Raw genomic sequence first — 18,627 nt, forward strand, 5'->3', positions numbered from 1 at the left:
ATGTATGAAATAGATTAGTTTGATACGACAACGTAAGGAAATTAAAGTTTTAACAAATAAAGAAAACAAAGAACTCCGAATATGATATAAAATAATTGACACAAATTTTACATAAAAACAATGATAATAATACATAATACATAAGAAAAACCAATATAATAAACATAAACTTGGTATGTTTAGAATGGGTTTCTCAAAATGTCTCAGGAATATCATATAACAAAAATCAAATACTTACTGCATATAATACCTGTATTGTGTTTTGTTTTAAAGGGGTTAATATCCCCACATAGAATTTCCAATAAACGATGGTATTAGGAAAAATTATTCAACCTGATTGCTACATACTACGGCTGCATAAAAGAACTAATCAAAAGACTCCTTAATTAATTTTTTAAAAGTCAAAACCACATGTTCAAAAATATCCCCAACTTGGTTTTAATCATTTAAAATCAGTTTTTATTTAAAAAGATAGATAGTAAATGATAAAACTATTAAAAATATAATAAAATTTTAGAATCTCTTCCCAATAGACTTTCATTAATAGATATGAAACTTCGTTATATTTCATAAATATTTTGATTTATTTTGCTAAATTTGAAATGTGCATTTTTATAGTACGAAAACAACATTTAAAAGTGAAAAAAAAAAAAAAAGCCTGAACCAATTTTGAATGAATAAAAATGTGTTTTATTGTTATTTTGAATATAAGAAAAGTAATTTCTAACTATACCTGAACTGATATAGGCTAAAAAAAATTGTGCTAATAATAACCACTAGACATATCTAAAGTACTTTTGCCTTCTCTTTTATACATCACATTATAGCAACCTCCGCGAACGATTTCTCCAAGTTAATGCAACCCCTGTTCAGTGTTCAGTTACCTTTGAAGGAAGGAAAATATTCAGCCAATGCTATGGTAAAAACGAATAAGAAAAAAATGATAAGAGCTACACCTGTTAAAGTAAATACAAACAATAAAATTACAATTAATCGTTTATTGAGTAAATCAATGAAAAAAAAGACTAACAGTTTTTACAGGGAGGGAGGGAGGGAGGGAGGGAGGGAGGGGGGAGGGGTGAAAGACAAGAAGGCATCATTTCCTTTGCGTCGTGTTTTAGGAGCAGTCCAATGGGTCCGCCATGCTTCATCAATATGGTCAGTGAACAAATTGTGAACATAAGCCATTCCACTGGGTGAGGTGAAGAACAATAAATGAGAAAAATGATAGACATAAGAGAACTTACGAAAAACTATTCTTTTCTTATCAATCTTCTAGAAGATATCTGTTTCTTCTTGCACCAAAAGCAAGTCTCTGAATTGACATGAGGAACATCAAACAATTAATTGATGGCACCAAGAATGGAAGAAATTAAACACAACAATTCTAACTTAAATCACTTCTTAACTGAGAAAATCTGGGAATAAGCTTTTAGTCCAGTGAGGAAACGAATGTATGTGGGCCTTGTCGAACCATTGGTTGGGATAGATCTTATGTTTGGGACGAGATATTCTGCCACCTGTAAACTCAAATATCACCCGCCAGATGAAGAAGAAAAGGCAGATGCAAACGAATTATAAGGCTTTTAATCATCTATAAATTTAGTGTAATTATGATGTTGGTAGCTACTAAAACAACGATGCTGATATTTCTTATTATTTTCTTTTGATAATAAAGGTACAAAGGAGAAAATATTTATAAGCAACACAAGTCTAATTAAAAAAATTAGGGCTAAGTAAATCTCAACTACCATTGGACTTTCAACATGACCTAAACCCACTTATTTCAATTCCAACCGTAGCCATGTCAACCAACTTTACTATATAAGAGGGTTTAAATTGAAACATTTGTTAGAATTATTAGAATTAGTGGGCTTAGCCCATTGGGAAGATTTACCCTAAATATTCTTTCCTTTTTTATCTCTTTGTAATTTTCTATTTATTCTCTCTTGTACCTATTGCATGAATATCAGTAAAATAATAAAACTAAAAACATCGTGGTTTTTCTCCCGGTTCTCGGGTTTCCACGTAAGTCGGTTTCTTGTTTATTGCTTTCAATATGATATCAAAGCGAAGCAACAAAGAAACTCTAGAAAAAATTTTAGGAATCACCCGAACCAAAACAGCCGCCGCAATCGCTGCCACTACCGCCGCCACCGACACCACCATGGAAAAACTACTCCAACGGATTCAGACGCCGCCGATCTATCCAATTGGCCAACCCTCGCCGCGTCCACGCAACCTTTCGGCCAGAAACGACTTCACGGTCGCCTTTGTCGGGCGCGTGGGCCCATGCGCCGCCATCCATTAATCTCACCGCCCATCCCATCCGCTTCCACGCGTTGTCGTCTGTCCAACTGTCTCACCCTTCCGATCATCCGCCGCCGCACGCGCCGCCCCTGTACAACAGTGCAAATCTGTCCAGCAGTGCAAATCTGTTCATCGACCCTTTACAGCAACCTCTCTATAGGAACGAGGCTGATCAACACCATAACAGATCGGGAATTGAAGCTGGCGAGTCATCGACATCCTCCGGTTATGGACAGCCATATGTTCATGGTCTCGGGATTAATCAAACCTACAGGAGAACTGTTTTTGAAGTTAGTACATCCTTGGCACAGACCGATCTATCGATGTATTCCAAGAACCCGGTAATTTTGCTTCCTCACGTGCCTTCAAATTATATAACTAACTTTGTTGCCTTTAGTGCTCAATCCTAGACCCATGATAATGGGAAACCAATTCTCGTTTGTAAGCACGACAAGAAACAATGGCATACAAAGGATTAGTGTTGGAAACTCCACGATCGGCCTCCAAGAGGTAACAAACGCTCCTCCAACGAGCAACAGAACTCAGGGCGTACCGATGTTAGAGAGACTGCCAGCACCTCTCAGCCCATTAGCCCTACTGCTAGTCAGAGCAGCTCTCCTACTCTAAGCGCCATTGCTGAATCAAGTATGTCTCAGTCCCTTGGCCTTATTAGTGTTGATGGGACGAATCCCTGAATTTTGGACTCGGGGGCCACAGATCGAGGGTTTCTCGGAGCACTTTGTCTCTTATACCCCCTGTGTCGGTAATGAAAAAAATTTGGATAGCCGATGGCTCTTTAGCCCCGATTGCTGAGAAAGGACAAATAGTCCTTTTCAACGGTTTCTCCCTCCAGAATATTTTGCATGTGCCTAAGCTTTCTTACAATTTTGTTATCTATCAGTAAGATCACCCATGAGCTGCACTGTAAAGCTACTTTCTTACCGGAGTCTGTTTGCTTTCAGGACTTGAATTCAGGGAGGACGATTGGCACTGCCCGGCATATCAGGGGACGTTACATCCTTAATGATGATACCTCCGATAGTAGTATCTCTACGACTAGTTTACTGTCTTCTTATTTTAGCACTTCTGAACATGACTTTATGTTGTGACATTTTTGGTTAGGTCACCCAAACTTTACGTATATGAAATATTTGTTTCCCCATCTCTTTCTTAAAATAGATGTCTCCTCGTTATCTTGTGATGTGTGCATTCAGGCAAAACAACATCGTGTTTCTTTTCCCTCACAACCATATAAACCCACACAACCGTTCACCCTTATCCATAGTGACGTTTGGGGTCCCTCCAAGGTGACCACCTCATCTAAGATGGTTTGTAACCTTCATTGATGATCATACCCGTCTTACCTGGGTCTACCTTATCACTGATAAATCTGAGGTTTCCGCTATTTTTCAAAACTTCTATCACACCATTGAAACACAATTCCATAAAAAAATTGCTATTCTTCGGAGTGATAATGGTTGGGAATTCCAAAACCATAACCTTAGTGAATTTCTAGCCTCTAAAGGGATTGTTCACCAAAACTCATGCGCCTACACTCCTCAACAAAATGGAGTGGCCGAGAGAAAAAATCAACACCTTATGGAAGTAGCCCGTTCCCTTATGCTTTCCACTTCCCTTCCTTCATACCTGTGGGGAGATGCTATTCTTACAGCAACTTATTTAATCAATAGAATGTCTTCTCGTATCCTCCACCTTCAAAACTCTCTTGGAATGTCTTAAAGAGTCCTACCCCTCTACTCGTCTTGTTTCAGAGGTTCCTCTTTGTGTGTTTGGGTGTACCGCTTATGTACATAGTTTTGGCCCTAATCAGACCAAATTCACCCCTCGGGCTCAGGCTTGTGCGTTTGTTGGGTATCCACTTCACCAACGTGGTTATAAATGATTTCACCCGCCATCCAGAAAATACTTTGTCACTATGGATGCTACTTTCTGTGAGGACCGATCCTATTTTTCCGTTAGCCATCTTCAGGGGGAGAGTGTGAGTGAAGAGTCTAACAGCACCTTTGAATTTATTGAACCTACTCCTAGTACCGTGTCTGAGATTGATCCTCACCCTATAATCCTACCCACAAACCAAGTTCCTTGGAAAACATATTATAGGAGGAATCTCAGAAAGGAAGTCGAGTCCCTTACTAGTCCAGTCCAAGACTCCAAAACTCCTCGAGATCAAGGTATGGAAAATCCTACCGAACCTTGCACTAATAATACAATGAATGAGAATGACAGGTCTGATGTTGTTGTTCTTGAAAATGTGGAAGAAAAGAACAGTGATGATGAGACTGAGGTCAGAACAGAAACCAGTAACAATGAAGCCGAACAGGGTCAGGAAACTTGACAAGTATGACCCTTCTCTTGATCTTCCTATTGCACTGAGAAAAGGTACTAGGTCTTGTATAAAGCACTCCATATCTAATTATGTGTCATACGAGAATCTCTCACCACAGTTCAGAGCTTTTACTGCCAGCCTTGACTCTACCAGAATACCGAAAAATATTCATATTGCTTTAGAGTGCCCTGAATGGAAGAATGCTGTCATGAAAGAGATGAAAGCTCTTGAAAAGAATAACACTTGGGAGATCGGCGCTCTACCCAGGGGACACAAGCATGTGGGATGCAAATGGGTGTTCACTCTCAAATACAAAGCAGATGGAACACTTGACAGACACAAGGCAAGGTTAGTTGCAAAAGGATTTACTCAGACCTATGGTGTTGATTATTCAGAAACTTTTTCTCCTGTTGTTAAGTTGAATACCGTCAGAGTCCTTTCTCTTGCTGTAAACAAAGATTGGCCTCTATATCATCTGGATGTTAAAAATGCTTTTCTGAATGGAGATCTAGTAGAGAAGGTCTACATGAGCCCTCCGCCTGGTTTTGAAGCCCAGTTTGGTCAACAGGTTTGTGAACTCCAGAAATCCTTATATGGTCTGAAACTGTCACCCAGAGCATGGTTTGACAGATTCTACCTTTGTCAAGTCCCAAGGATACAGTAAGGGACACTCTGATCACACTTTATTTACAAAAGTTTCCAAGACAGGGAAGATTGCAGTTCTGATAGTTTATGTGGATGCCATCGTTTTGTTTGGAAATGATCAGGCAGAAATCAGTCAACTTAAGCAGAGAATGGGTAATGAATTTGAAATCAAGAATTTGGGAAATCTGAAATATTTCCTTGGAATGGAGGTGGCCAGATCTAAAGAAGGTATCTCCGTGTCTCAGAGAAAATACACCATTGATCTGCTAACCGAGAGAGGTATGTTAGGATGTCGTCCCGCTGACACTCTTATTGAATTCAACTATAAACTAGGAAACTCTGATGATCAAGTTCCAGTTGATAAAGAACAATATCAACGCCTTGTGGGTAAATTGATTTACTTATCTCATACTCGTCCTGATATTTCCTTTGCTGTGAATTCTGTCAGCCAGTTTATGAGGCTCCCTATGAGGAACACATGGAAGCTGTCAAAAGAATTTTGAGATACTTAAAAACGACACCTGGTAAAGAGTTGATGTTTAGAAAGATAGACAAAAAGACCATTAAGGCATATACTAACTCGGATTGGGCAGGATCTGTTGTTGACAGAAAGTCAACCTCCGGTTATTGTACCTTTGTTTGGGGCAATTTTGTAACTTAGAGGAGTAAGAAGCAAAGTGTTGTGGCCAGGAGCAGTGTTGAGGCCGAATATAGAACTATGAGTTTGAGAATATGTGAGGAAATTTGGCTCCAGAAAGTCCTGTCCGATCTTCATCAGGAATGTGAAACTCCATTGAAGCTCTTTTGTGATAATAAAGCTGCTATTAGTATTGCTAACAACCCAGTTCAGCATGATAGAACTAAACATGTTGAGATTGATCGACATTTCATCAAAGAAAGACTTGACAGTGGGAGCATATGCATTCCATACATCCCTTCGAGCCGACAGGTTGCTGATGTCCTCACCAAGGGGCTTCTCAGACCAAACTTCGATTTTTGTGTTAGCAAGTTGGGCCTCATTGATATTTATATCCCAACTTGAGGGGGAGTGTTAGAATTAGTGAGCTTAGTCCATTGGGAAGATTTACCCTAAATATTCTTTCTTTTTTTATCTCTTTGTACTTTTCTATTTATTCCCTCTTGTACCTATTGTATGAATATCAGAAAAATAATAAAACTAAAAACATCATGGTTTTTCTCCCAGTTCTCGGGTTTCCACGTAAGCCGATTTTTTGTTTATTGCTTTCAATAATTTTCTTTTGATAATAAAGGTACAATGGAGAAAATATTTATAAGCAACACAAGTCTAATTAAAAAATTAGGGCTAAGTAAATCTCAACTACCCTTGGACTTTCAACATGACCTAAACCCACTATTTCAATTCCAACAGTAGCCATGTCAACCAACCTTACTATATAAGAGGGTTTAAATTGAAACATTTATGGGAGTTCAAAGTCTAAACCAATACACTTTTGAAATTCAAGGTCTAATTTGATATAACTATTAGTTTGGGGTTTAAATTGAGATAACCCCAAAGTTCAGTGTTTAAATTGAAACATTATTAGTTTAGGGTTTAAATTGATACGACCTTCAAAGTGAGTTCAAATTGAAATTTGTCCAAAAAATTATAAAACTACTCTTTATTTTTTTTTTTCAAAACTCAATACCAATATGCAAATTGTTATGCTAAATAAAATTCACAATCAAGAATGAGATTTGATATTAGAGGAAATGTTCTTAGGTTTATAACCAAGCAATATGTTGATTTGGATTAAGATCAAGGTCACTTATAGAATAAGACACTGTCAAGTGTCAACTGCATGCGAAGAAAATTAAATATCGATATGGAGATAAAGAAATTCAAAGCATAATCTTACCACTTCAGGTGGTTCCGCCAAAACATTGATGAAAAATTTCGCCTGCAAGAGGGCAACAAATATAAATTTTCCAAATTCATGAATTTGTTAATAACATTTAATTTAAAAGAAATTATAATGCCTAAACAACCTGCTTCGTATCAGCACCAGACATAAGAAGATCAGTTGTAACCATCCCAGGCTGCAAGACCAAAAAATACAAATAGCATTATCAGGAAAAGAAAGTGAGATAGAATTGTGTGGTGTTAGGAATTATTCTAATGTACCTTACATGATATGAAATTTCACGATTTCAATGTATTATGTTCTTCAATATATCTCTTGGAATGTCAAGGGTCTTATTTATGAAAATGATGTCAGATTCAAAATATCACAGAAAAATCATCAGAAAAACATAAATAAACTTCACAAGCAATTTTGAGTCTTTGACAAAAGTGTTGAAATAGAAAGTTTGCACTCGAATTGAAATCATAAATAATGTGCAATATTAACGCACCGAAAGATTGTGCACTACAACATTTTTCACGTCCTGCATCCGCAGTTCTGCCTGCAAATAATTTTAAGGATTATGGAAAAATATTAACAAGAAAAGCCAAAAGGAACTGAAAGGAGTAAGTAAGAGGAGGAACAAGATATGAAGATGCTTTGTATTTTTAACGACTAATGACAAACCCACTTCAATTATTATTTGTTGCTTGGTGAAACCTTAGTACTCTGAGTCTTGATGGCAGAGACTTTCCTCGGACTTTATTATTAGATTCTGATGGTAGTTAATTCTTGTAATGATCATTCACCCCATAAAACAACCCAGGGATCTTCATGACTAAGACCATCCCAGATAGGCACTCCAAATGCTAAAAGATTTTTTTCCCAATCTTATACATTGTTGAAATTAATCATCCTCGGTATGTCTACTATATTGAATCAAACAGAACTGATGCAGGCTACTCATACTGCATAACACATCGATGCATCCTATTTAAAGCACAATCCTGATTAAAACTTAATTTATTTGGGAAAAAGAGAGTCAAGGACTCAAGAGAGAAGCTCATGTAGCCAGTACCTGTAATGACTTCGTTAAATGGACAACACTTCTTTTAGTTGCCCCGTATGCAGCAAACCTAAGGAAAGACAGAATTATCAACCAACAACATTTCTGAGTGAGTGACCACTACATAAACAGAGTAAATGCATATAATAGCCTTACCCCACTTTAATAGGCTCCTTGAAAACATAACGCTTATCTCACCAAAGACAAAACCAATCATTACCGTACTTTAGTTTTCTGATACAGATTTTTAAGTCCTGTCCAGTATAGATGTTCAAACTGACTGGGCCCATCCTAATAATTTCACATGAGGTATCTTTATATTCATCGTAAATGTTTAAGAGATATAAATCTTTAGAGGGTGTTTGGGGCAAGGAGTGAGTTATTACCCAGGTTATTTTAGTTGGTTTACAATAGTTTGTGTTTGGTGTGTAAATTATAGTTTGAGTTGTATGTGTTTGAGGTGGGAACTATTTAATTTGAGAAGGAAATGGCAAATACCGTAGCAAAGAATAAAAAATGATGTGTTAGTAAATACTGTAGCAAATTGAGGGTTTTAAAATAGTGTTTATTGTAGCTAATTGGAAACTTTTACATAGTATTTACTGTAGCAAAACGGTAGTTATTATGGTCTTAGATGTTTCAGCATAAAATTATTTGCTCCATCTGTTATTCAAGTAAAGGGAATGAAATGACGTGCAATTAGAATATGTCATTGCATTGCTACAATTCTAAAATAGTTACATCATATAAGATTGAGCACATTGTGAATGACATTAATACATCACAGATTTCTTGTGCTTTTCTCATGTCATCTACATTTTTCTTGAAAAAATGTACATAAGATAAAGAACATCGTATCAAGATCAGACAATAGAGAAAAAATGCAAGTGATAAAAAGAATGGCACCTAGGGGTGGGTCGTCCATCAGAACCGGCCCCATCAATGTTGAAAATATGACCCCCTCGAGGTTGGTTTAACATCATCTTTATTGCCTAAACAAGAAGTTAGGAACTATGCATGAGTTACATGTCAAAAATACAATAGAGTTCGTGATTGAAGCAGTATATACCTCTCGGCAACATATCATCAAACCAAGAGCATTTGTAGTGACAACTTCACTGCATTAGAGAGTGTCTAAAGAATAAACTAAAAGGATTTCTATAATGTCATTGAGGTTTGGAGATCAGGAGGAGGAAGCTCACATGAGATCTTCATCTGAAGCCTCGACCAAAGGCTTAAAGCTATAAGCATTTGATCCTGCATTATTGATCTGCATTGTCCTTGCAATAAGTTAAAATAGCAATAAAAGCAAATAAAATTCCAATATCCTCTCGTGGCCTTCAAAATTGATCGATAGCTTAAATAGTAGACAATTAAATGTTTCTAGATCTTAAGTCCAGTTTCCTATGATCTGCGGACAATGCTATATTGTAATTTTAAATTATGAAAATGTATACTTTGACCAAGAATATCTAAGAACTGTCTTAGCTGTAGGCCACCTATCTAATACATTCAATATTAATTATGTTTTTTCTTTTCAGAGTAAAATTATTGTTTAGAATCTACGATGCCAAATAAACATGTATTCTAGTCACTAGAAAATACAAGTTAAGATATACTCATCATTCTTTATGGAGAAGGGGAAAAGAAAAAAGAATTTGAAGTAGATACCCAAATGTCAATATATTTAAGATTTTTCTGCAAAAATGCGACTAAATTCTTTACATCCTCTCCTTCTCGCACATCACATTTAGTACCCTGAAAAGGATTTAAGACAATGAGCTTGAAGTATCAGCAACTCCTCCAATTAAGAATAGTACATGGAAGACAATGAAATGATAGAGAAATGGTAACTAAACTTCTGCAGAGAAAATTAAAATGCAAAAGTCTAGCAGGAGGTACCCACACACGCTGCTCCCCAAATTCTTCTCTCAAGCTTTGAACAGAAGATTCAACCCTCTCAGCTGTTAAAAGGTCCGTTGAGCTAATGTGAAATCGTGCATTTCATTAATAGACGAATCTTAAACTGCTTCCAGATCTTAACTATGGTGTATAGAACTGCTTTAACTAGTGCAAGTCACACCCTACTAAGGATGCCGGCATCAACCATAATACAAAATGGAAATAAACACAGATTTACAATATTCCAAGCATCTTAATAATCCTACACCAGCGAAAAAGAGGAAAAAGGAATCAACACAAAAACTGAAAAGGTGCAAGATCTAGCAAATTACTAAAAACCATACCTAATCAATCAACACAAAAACTAATAAATGTGCAGCACCAGGCATGTCTATAAAATAAAAATAATTACAAACACATAACTACATAAGAAGCCACATCTTTGAAATTAAAAATATAAAGGAAAACCAAGCCCATTTTACATAGTAACCTACAATCATTCTGAAATGTTCTACAATGCTGTACAGACATTTTCAGGTCCTGTGCGACTTGCAAGTGTGCGTGGTGATTATAGTGCAAACATTACCTGATCGTGAACAGATAACGACATTGTCACCTTCTTTCAGAAACTGTCTGGCCAACGCATATCCTATTCCTGGATAATTTGCAAATATTAGTAGAAATCACTATAAGAATGGCAATACGAAGTTAAAGGCACTGAAGTGTCAAAGAAAATAGAATCAGCAAATTATTTGTAAGCTCTCATTATAAAAAATAAAAAAAAACTCCATCAGTCCCAAGGATCTGTAAGTAGATTAGAATATAACTATTACACGAACAAGAGAATTGAGGTTATTATGTTAAAATATAACAAACATTTTCCGTGGAATTGATTGTTCTCTTTGGTCCACAAGGCAATATAGTTATAAAAGCATATGTCCAAGGGCTTAATTTATTTGGATCATGTATAACATAACAATTCAAAGTATATTTTAACACTCCATTTTAAGAGCTCAAACTTCATTCATCTTCATGCTAATCCCGATCCTAACAAATGAAGTTTTCAAACATCTTTCCAAACATTAAGTTAAACTTCAATCATGTGACATAAGCTCGCAAATCTCAACTAAACATTAAACCTCACTAATCCAAATTCCAATTATACACCTGAAATCATTTCTAAAACACGTCTTCCAATTCTTAACAACGACAACTAGAAAGTTTCTCAAACTCAATTCCTACAAAAATTCAAGTCCATCACACATACAAACACACATTCCGCCATCAAATTTTTCATCAAACAGCTTAAAACAGAGCTAAAACGACAACAGGAGTTCCGCATTTCTTGCTAGCAAAAACGACATCAGAAGCCAGCGAACCAAAAATAGAGGAAAGAAAGACCAGCAGTAGACCTTTAGTGGAGCCAGTGATCAAAACGTTGTAAGGAGGAACCATAGGCTCCTTCTGCTGAAATTCTTCGGGCTTTGGGGATACGGAATTGGAATTCACGAGGCTGTTCGCCGGAATGTTGGAAATCTTGCGGGAACGAGGTATGGAAAGACTGAAACTCTTGAATTTGTAGAGTGATAAGCGGATTTGAGAAGAAGGAGAGATGAAGAAGCCATGGTTATGGGAGATGAACGGAGACGTCAAGAGGAGGGAGGAAGAAGAAGAAGAAGTTGAAGCCATTTTTGCGCGGTAGAAATTTTCCAGATTGATTAATTTAGGTAATTTACACACACATATAAATATATATATATATAACATTTTTTGTTAACTACAGAAATACCCTCCATTTCTTCTTCTTAAAAAGAAACTTCTCGTTCATCTTCTTCTTTCTCGCTCTCTATTCATTACATTGAATTTTGTTAGTGATTGGAGCTTTATCTATCCATCCCCAGATGGAACCACCCAACAACAACGTTATCATTGCATCGGGCCTCATTCTCCAACGTGTTGGATTTTGGTCTTAATTTACCTATCAAACACAACTTATTATTACCAAGCTAGGATTATAATAATTCATTCATTACCTCACTCTCTAAAATGTCTTTAATGTTTTTTGGCCTTGAAATCAATAAAGATCCATTTATTTACAAAAATATCACTTGACCCAAATATCATTAGGCATAGATATTGAATTGTCATTAGCTTAAAAATCTTTAACATTTTGTCATTTCCAAACATTTATGTATATAAATATATGTACCCAAATGTATCAAAAATATATTAGGTGTATCAAGTACATATCGAATGCGTCAGGTGCATCACGTATATATTAGGTGTGTCAAGTATATATGCCAAGATGAGAAAAGTATGTTTACAAACTTATACATTTTTTAATAAATATTTAATTTTAGGTTTTAATTCTCAATAAAATAAAATTATTTTAAATGAAAAAATTTCGAAAAAATGTTTATAAATATAATAATGTATCACAATCTATATATGTCAATATATACTACTATTTGTATCTATCATGATATAGATAAATATAAACAATATTTTATTTTGGTCTGTCATAATCCATTGTATATATAGACTATGAGATTTTATAAATATTTTAGTTCATTTTACTATAATCGAAAATAGTACCTCATTAAATTAAAATTTAGTTCATATTATTAATTTATTGCTGATTTCTCATAGGAAAAGATATTATTGTTATTTTTTCTCTCTCTCATACTTCAATATTAATACTATAAGCACTACTAAGCTTCGTTTTGGCTAATATCTATTCGTCTTCTTAATTACTATAAATTAATTTAAGAATAAACATATTTCACATGTCCTGATTTGTTGTATGAAAGTTATTATTATTGTTTGATTAGTCTTCACAAAGAAAATAGTTTCGAATAATTAGATTAAGTGCATGTTTGGATTGACTTTCTATATGTCTAAAAAAGTACATGCATATAAATATAAATAAAAAGATATTTATAGACACCTAAAATGTCAATTCAAATGCAACATAAATTCACCGAATGAATGTAGACTAAAATGAAATTTTTGAAAGTATAATTTCTAAAATTAAACCTACCTCAAAAGGTAGGGATGCAAGCTCAATTATTATTCTTATACCCTACAAAATAGTCATTATCTTCCTTATGTTTTGATTTAGTTCAACAAATGCGGTGATAAGTGTTGAAAATTTTGAGAATATCAATCAATAGGTAATTGTTGTGTCGTGACGAACCACTGCCCTGAAAGCAATTTCAACTAACCGTGGTGCTAATCGTGATGTCAGTTGCTCCCCGAGGTTAACACAACTTTCCAATACAGACATGCACTCGTCAGAACAAGGAATAGAAACAAAATCGTATGAAATGCTCAGAATGTCGAGAGAATGCGAATAGAAGAAAAGAGAATTGGAAGAACGTTTTCAATGTGTTCAAACCAAATGAATTCTGTCCAATTTATAGAGAGCTGAAGGCGGCAGGAAGTGGACGAGAGTGATCGTCGAAAAAGTAAGGAGGAGAGTGATCACTGGAACGTCATGGCAGGGAGCAAACGTCGAAATAGGATGACGTGTGCACGTTGAACAAAAGAATTAGACCGACAATGACTGTGTAAAAGATTTACACGTGTCTAACGCTTGGCATCGAAAGTGTAAGGGATAAAAGGGTAAATTATCAAAAAGTATAGGTAATAAAAAATTACATCTTTTTTCGCGCCAAAGCACAGTTACCTAAGCCCGAGCTTGAGCCCGTTTGATCGAATGACGACGCATGTGTGATAACAGGGTTATACAATCACCACCAACTTAGTTTGAAATCCCCTTTGAAGGTTTAAGTAGATATACCCACTTTCCACTTCAAAGATTAGCAATGTAGGGTAAACAACTTAACTTTACTATTTAGGCCAAAGCCCACAAATCATTTATAACAATCCCCCACAAATGACTATAGTAGCAAAGTTACTGGGTAAGCGAATAAGAATGAGATTTCACTAGAATTTGTTCTGAGCATAGATGGGACATTAAGCTTAGACATCAATATCCAAAGATTTGAATTGATGTGTAGTGAAGTAAGGCAACAACCTTGTTAGAGAGAGTGAATTATATCTTGAACTCCCTGTACCACTGGTTGAGACCTTTACGACACGCTTTATCCTTAGTTACGGTTTTGTTTCAACAATGTAGATTTGTGCCTTTATGGCCATGCACATAGAATGAACCTCGGGTCAACGTGAGAGCTCTAGAGAGAGACCTTAAACTCTTTCATAGAAGGCAGCTCTACATTCACTATCACGTTATATGCTCCATCAAGTTTACCAAACCAACACACTCTAAAAGAGCTATGGAGACTTTATTATTATCAATACCAACTATGGACCACTCAAAGGTTTTTGTATCATTCATCAAGTCCATTTAAGGACTATCCACACAATGGGCTATGAACCATCAAGTATGTCTATCGCAACAAACCACCCAATAAGGGGCTATGGATCATCAAGTCTATCGCAATAGACCACCAAATTACCAAGTGCTATGGATCTCCAAATGGCTTTAGGTAGGGGCAGATTTATTAAAGGGCCAGCGGGGACACGTGCCCCCCTCACATTATCGATTTTTGTATTTTAATATTACTTTTGAAGTGTCAAACTATAATATATATTAAACAATGCTTTATTTTTTTAAAATTTTGGTTTTGGTGTAGTGGCTGTGCTTCCATTTTAACCGCTAAGTTAAAGATTCAAATCCTATGAATTGTAATCATTTTTATTCCAAATATCAATATTTTTGTTTCCCAAATATCAAGTTTGTTCATAAATTGCACAAAATATATTTTATTCCAAACATCATTAATTTTCTTTTCCCAAATATCAAATATCTTTCCAAAGTTCAATAACTGTATTTCCCAAATATCAAAATTTTTCCTAAATTGTCAGAAAATATATTTTATTCCAAACATCATTAATTTTCTTTCCTTAAATATCAAATATCTTTCCAATTCTCCGATTTTTATTATGATAAGGTCCTGCATTTCATGGACATGATGAGATTGATGATTCGAAGAATCGAGGTAACTTTCTTGAACTATTGCAATGGTTGTGCAACCATAACAAGGATATTGAAGTCGGGACTTTGAAAAATGCTCCAAATAATTTGAAATTGATTGCACCTGATATTTAAAAAGATATAGTAAACTGCATTGCAACAGAAATTGTTAATATAGTTATAAGAGATGTAAGTGACAAACAATTTTCTATCTTGATTAGACGAATCAAAAGATATATCTTCAAAGGAGCAGATGTCAGTTGTATTATGATATGTGGATGAAGGTCGTGTGATTGAACGATTTATTGGAATCATCCATGTCAATAATACAAGTGCCCAATCACTTAAGGAAGCTATTGATGATTTTTTCTCTCAACATGGGTTAAGTATTGCTAATTTGCGAGGACAAGGATATGATGGAGCAAGTAATATGCAAGGTGAGTTCCATGGCTTGAAAGCACTTATTTTGAAAGAAAATGAATGTGCTTTTTACATTCATTGTTTTGCTCATCAACTTCAATTAGCTCTTGTAAATACTGCAAAAGATCATGTGGAAATTGCCGGTCTTTTTTTTTTTTTGCTACAAATATAGTGAATGTTATTGGAGCATCAGCGAAACATCGAGATATTCTTCGAGAGAAACATAGCATTGAAATACAACGTATAAAATTGCCCTAAATTTATGTTATTGGGTTTTAGCGTTTTAGTTGAATTTAATTAGGTTTTTGGATTCATGGGTTTGGATAGAATGCTTCTTGAGGTAATGAGACATTCCTTCATGTATTCTTTATATTCCTTCCTCTAATGATTGATGATATTTCTTTTATATAAGAAGATTGTGAAGAAGCACGCTCACCATTTGTGAAGAAGTACAAGACTGTCATACACCCTGGTGAGGTATGTCTTTCAATTTCTCAAACAATGAAGTATAAAACATATGAAAACATGATATAGTGAAGCTCATCTTCATATAAGAAATCTATTACTGTGAACATTATGCAATTTCTCAAGCTTTTTAATATATTTAGTTGTTGATTCTTGATATTAATACAACTTTGTTGATTTTCTTAAGTTTATAGTTTGTTGGTTTTTCAAGTTTGTAGCTTAGTTTTAGCTTTATTCATGTGTATCAAGAATCATATTGACTTTTATGTAGAGTTTTATGTTAAAATATGCTATAGGGCATATTCATTCCATAATTCAAATCCGATAATAACAAGGAAGCATGGAAGATACATTTTGTTTTTTATCCAATGGAAATTAATGTAGAATGGCTTGATAAAAAAATTTGGGGCACGAAAATGTTGACATTTTGTAGGATTTTGTTAAATTAATGTTATTTTGCATATTGGGTTAGTAAAATATTATTCTCAGTGGTGTTAATCCTTTTTGGATTTTGGAGGTTAGTATCCTCCCGTGCATTTGGATTTACTATTTTTAGTCCATGGTGCTAATGTAATAACCTTACTTGTAGGTTTAGTATCCTTTTTTATGAAAGATTTTGCACGGTCGAACTAGCTCTACTATAAGTTTATGATATATTTTAGAATTTTAGCAGTGTAGTTTGCTTGTGTATATAGATCCTTTCACTTTGATTTTTTGATATGTGTTATTGGAGTTTTAGGAGGATCATATTTGTCAATAACACAGTAGCTTGCGTGGAACATGTAATTAAGTACGTTCTCTTAGTTATTGAATCTATCTTTATATTCTTCACTCTTGGTACATATTATATTTAAAGACTGTTTTTAATGATTTAGTCTTGCAAACCTTTGCATGTTGGTTGGAAAGGACAATATTGGCAAGTTCCTTGTTTATATATATATATATATATATATATATATATATATATATATATATATTATGTATGTATATATATATATTTTTAAGTTTATAAACTTATGCGTCATAATAATGCTCTTTAAGCACGTCAAGATTGTTCATTTCCTTCTAAGAGTATGGAACTTGTCAATTTTTCTAGGTTTGGTCTTGCTACAACAATGGGGGATTTCTAGAGGGTCAAAGTTGAACATTGAAACTATCGAAACACCCTTTTTGTTTTTTTTAATACTTAAATTTTTAGTCCAATATCTTTTCTTTTTGTTTTTGCTAGGTTGACAAAGGTCTTAACAAGGCAAAAGGGAATCTTATGGCATTCTATAAGATATGTACTCAATCATGTTATGATTGAATAGGCAAATGATTTTATTTTTACCCATAAGTTGTTTCATTTCATGTTTTGGTTTTTAGGCACAGTATAATATTGATCAAGCATTGCAAAAAGATTCTTCCTTTAGAAGATGGGTGGGTTATGGGATCATGTTATTTTTAGTTGTTTTTAGTATGCACATTTGATCATGAAGTGTTGTTGAAGTGTATATGTAATTTAGCTTAGTTTGTGGGCTGAATTTAACTAAGCTTATACGTTATTATTCTTGAAGTGTGTATGTGCTCTATGTTGTTGAAGTGTGTTGTTCATCATGAAGTGAATGTGATGTGTTTATGTGGGTGAATGTGTTGTCTTATTGAATCATTTTTTTTCCTTTTCTTTTCTTATTAGGTTTTGTCACAATCCATTGGAGCAATGAAGCTATATTTACGCCAATTAGTTGATGTATAGGCTTTTTTGTAGGCTTGGTATGAATTTTTTTTGTTTAAATGTAGTTATTTAAATAGTTTGTTCGTACCAAAACACGTTTGTACCAACAACTAAAGCAATATTACAAAGTGTGTTTCTTTCTATTAAAGCGTTCACCATTTTTCCATATGTGATTGTATTAGTCTGTAATGACAGGGCGACAAGAAATACAGGATTCAATAAGAAAGGGTTGTTGAAAACAGTGACTAAAAACACAACTACGACATTTAAATTGAAAAATAAAACTGTCGTCAAAAAAGTTTTATTGACAGTTAATTAAAGTCATGGTAAGAAAAATGATGACTCTTAAAAAGTGTCATAAATGATAAAAAATGACATTTAATATCAGTCATAGAATATTAACAATGACAATTATCCTCTGTCATAAAATGTAAATTATGACAGTTATTAACTGTCATAAAATATAAACGATGACAGTTATGAACTGTCATAAAAAATAAATAATGAAGTTATACTCTGTCATAAAACATAAACTGTGATAGTTATTAACTGTCATCGTAACTAAATAGTGCCAGTTATAATCTGTCATAAAATATTTCATTCGTGACAGTTATTATATGTCATGGAAACCACATTTCGTGACAGTAACTGTCATAAAATACTTTCCATGACTGCCGCATCAATGACTGCAAAAAATTATCACGAAAACCTTTAATCAACTGTTATTGTAGGCCCTTTTTCTACTAGTGATATGTGATATTTTGTTATTTTGTTTGATTTTTTGATCTCAACCAATACACTATATTTGGACAATTGTCAAGGTAATTTCGGACCAAAAAAAGTGGGAAAATATTTATGGCTTGTTAGTTTTGCCATAAATCAAAAATAATATAATTG

The 18,627-nt window shown here is 34.5% G+C and overlaps 1 protein-coding gene across 2 annotated transcripts; it reads right to left on the reverse strand.

Annotated features, from left to right (window-relative positions):
• Positions 1-930: 930 nt before the first annotated feature.
• LOC103496530 (chlorophyll(ide) b reductase NOL, chloroplastic) lies at positions 931-13,506 on the reverse strand. 2 transcript variants are annotated; one of them, XM_051082974.1, is made up of 15 exons: positions 13,357-13,506; positions 11,545-12,110; positions 10,719-10,787; positions 10,133-10,194; positions 9,902-9,988; positions 9,433-9,500; positions 9,300-9,348; positions 9,137-9,222; positions 8,243-8,300; positions 7,676-7,726; positions 7,310-7,360; positions 7,180-7,221; positions 1,410-1,520; positions 1,248-1,315; positions 931-1,145 (listed from the first exon to the last, which is right to left on the reverse strand). In XM_051082974.1, the coding sequence occupies exons 2-14, from the start codon at positions 11,897-11,899 to the stop codon at positions 1,268-1,270; spliced, it is 1,137 nt and encodes a 378-aa protein (XP_050938931.1). In that variant the 5' UTR covers positions 11,900-12,110; positions 13,357-13,506; the 3' UTR covers positions 931-1,145; positions 1,248-1,267. The 2 variants fall into 2 exon arrangements, with proteins under 2 accessions (XP_050938931.1, XP_050938933.1); XM_051082976.1 differs by lacking the exon at positions 10,133-10,194.
• Between the last annotated feature and the right edge of the window lie 5,121 nt (positions 13,507-18,627).

This window comes from Cucumis melo, chromosome 3, assembly GCF_025177605.1.
Source record: "Cucumis melo cultivar AY chromosome 3, USDA_Cmelo_AY_1.0, whole genome shotgun sequence".
NCBI lineage: Eukaryota > Viridiplantae > Streptophyta > Magnoliopsida > Cucurbitales > Cucurbitaceae > Cucumis > Cucumis melo.

Coding starts and splice junctions, on each gene's coding strand:
- LOC103496530 (XM_051082974.1), bottom strand. CDS start 11,899: ATGTTATATATATATATATTTATATGTGTGTGTAAATTACCTAAATTA. Junction 10,195..10,718: donor CGTTATCTGTTCACGATCAG/GTAATGTTTGCA, acceptor ACCTTTTAACAG/CTGAGAGGGTTGAATCTTCT. Junction 9,501..9,901: donor TTAAATATATTGACATTTGG/GTATCTACTTCA, acceptor AGGACAATGCAG/ATCAATAATGCAGGATCAAA.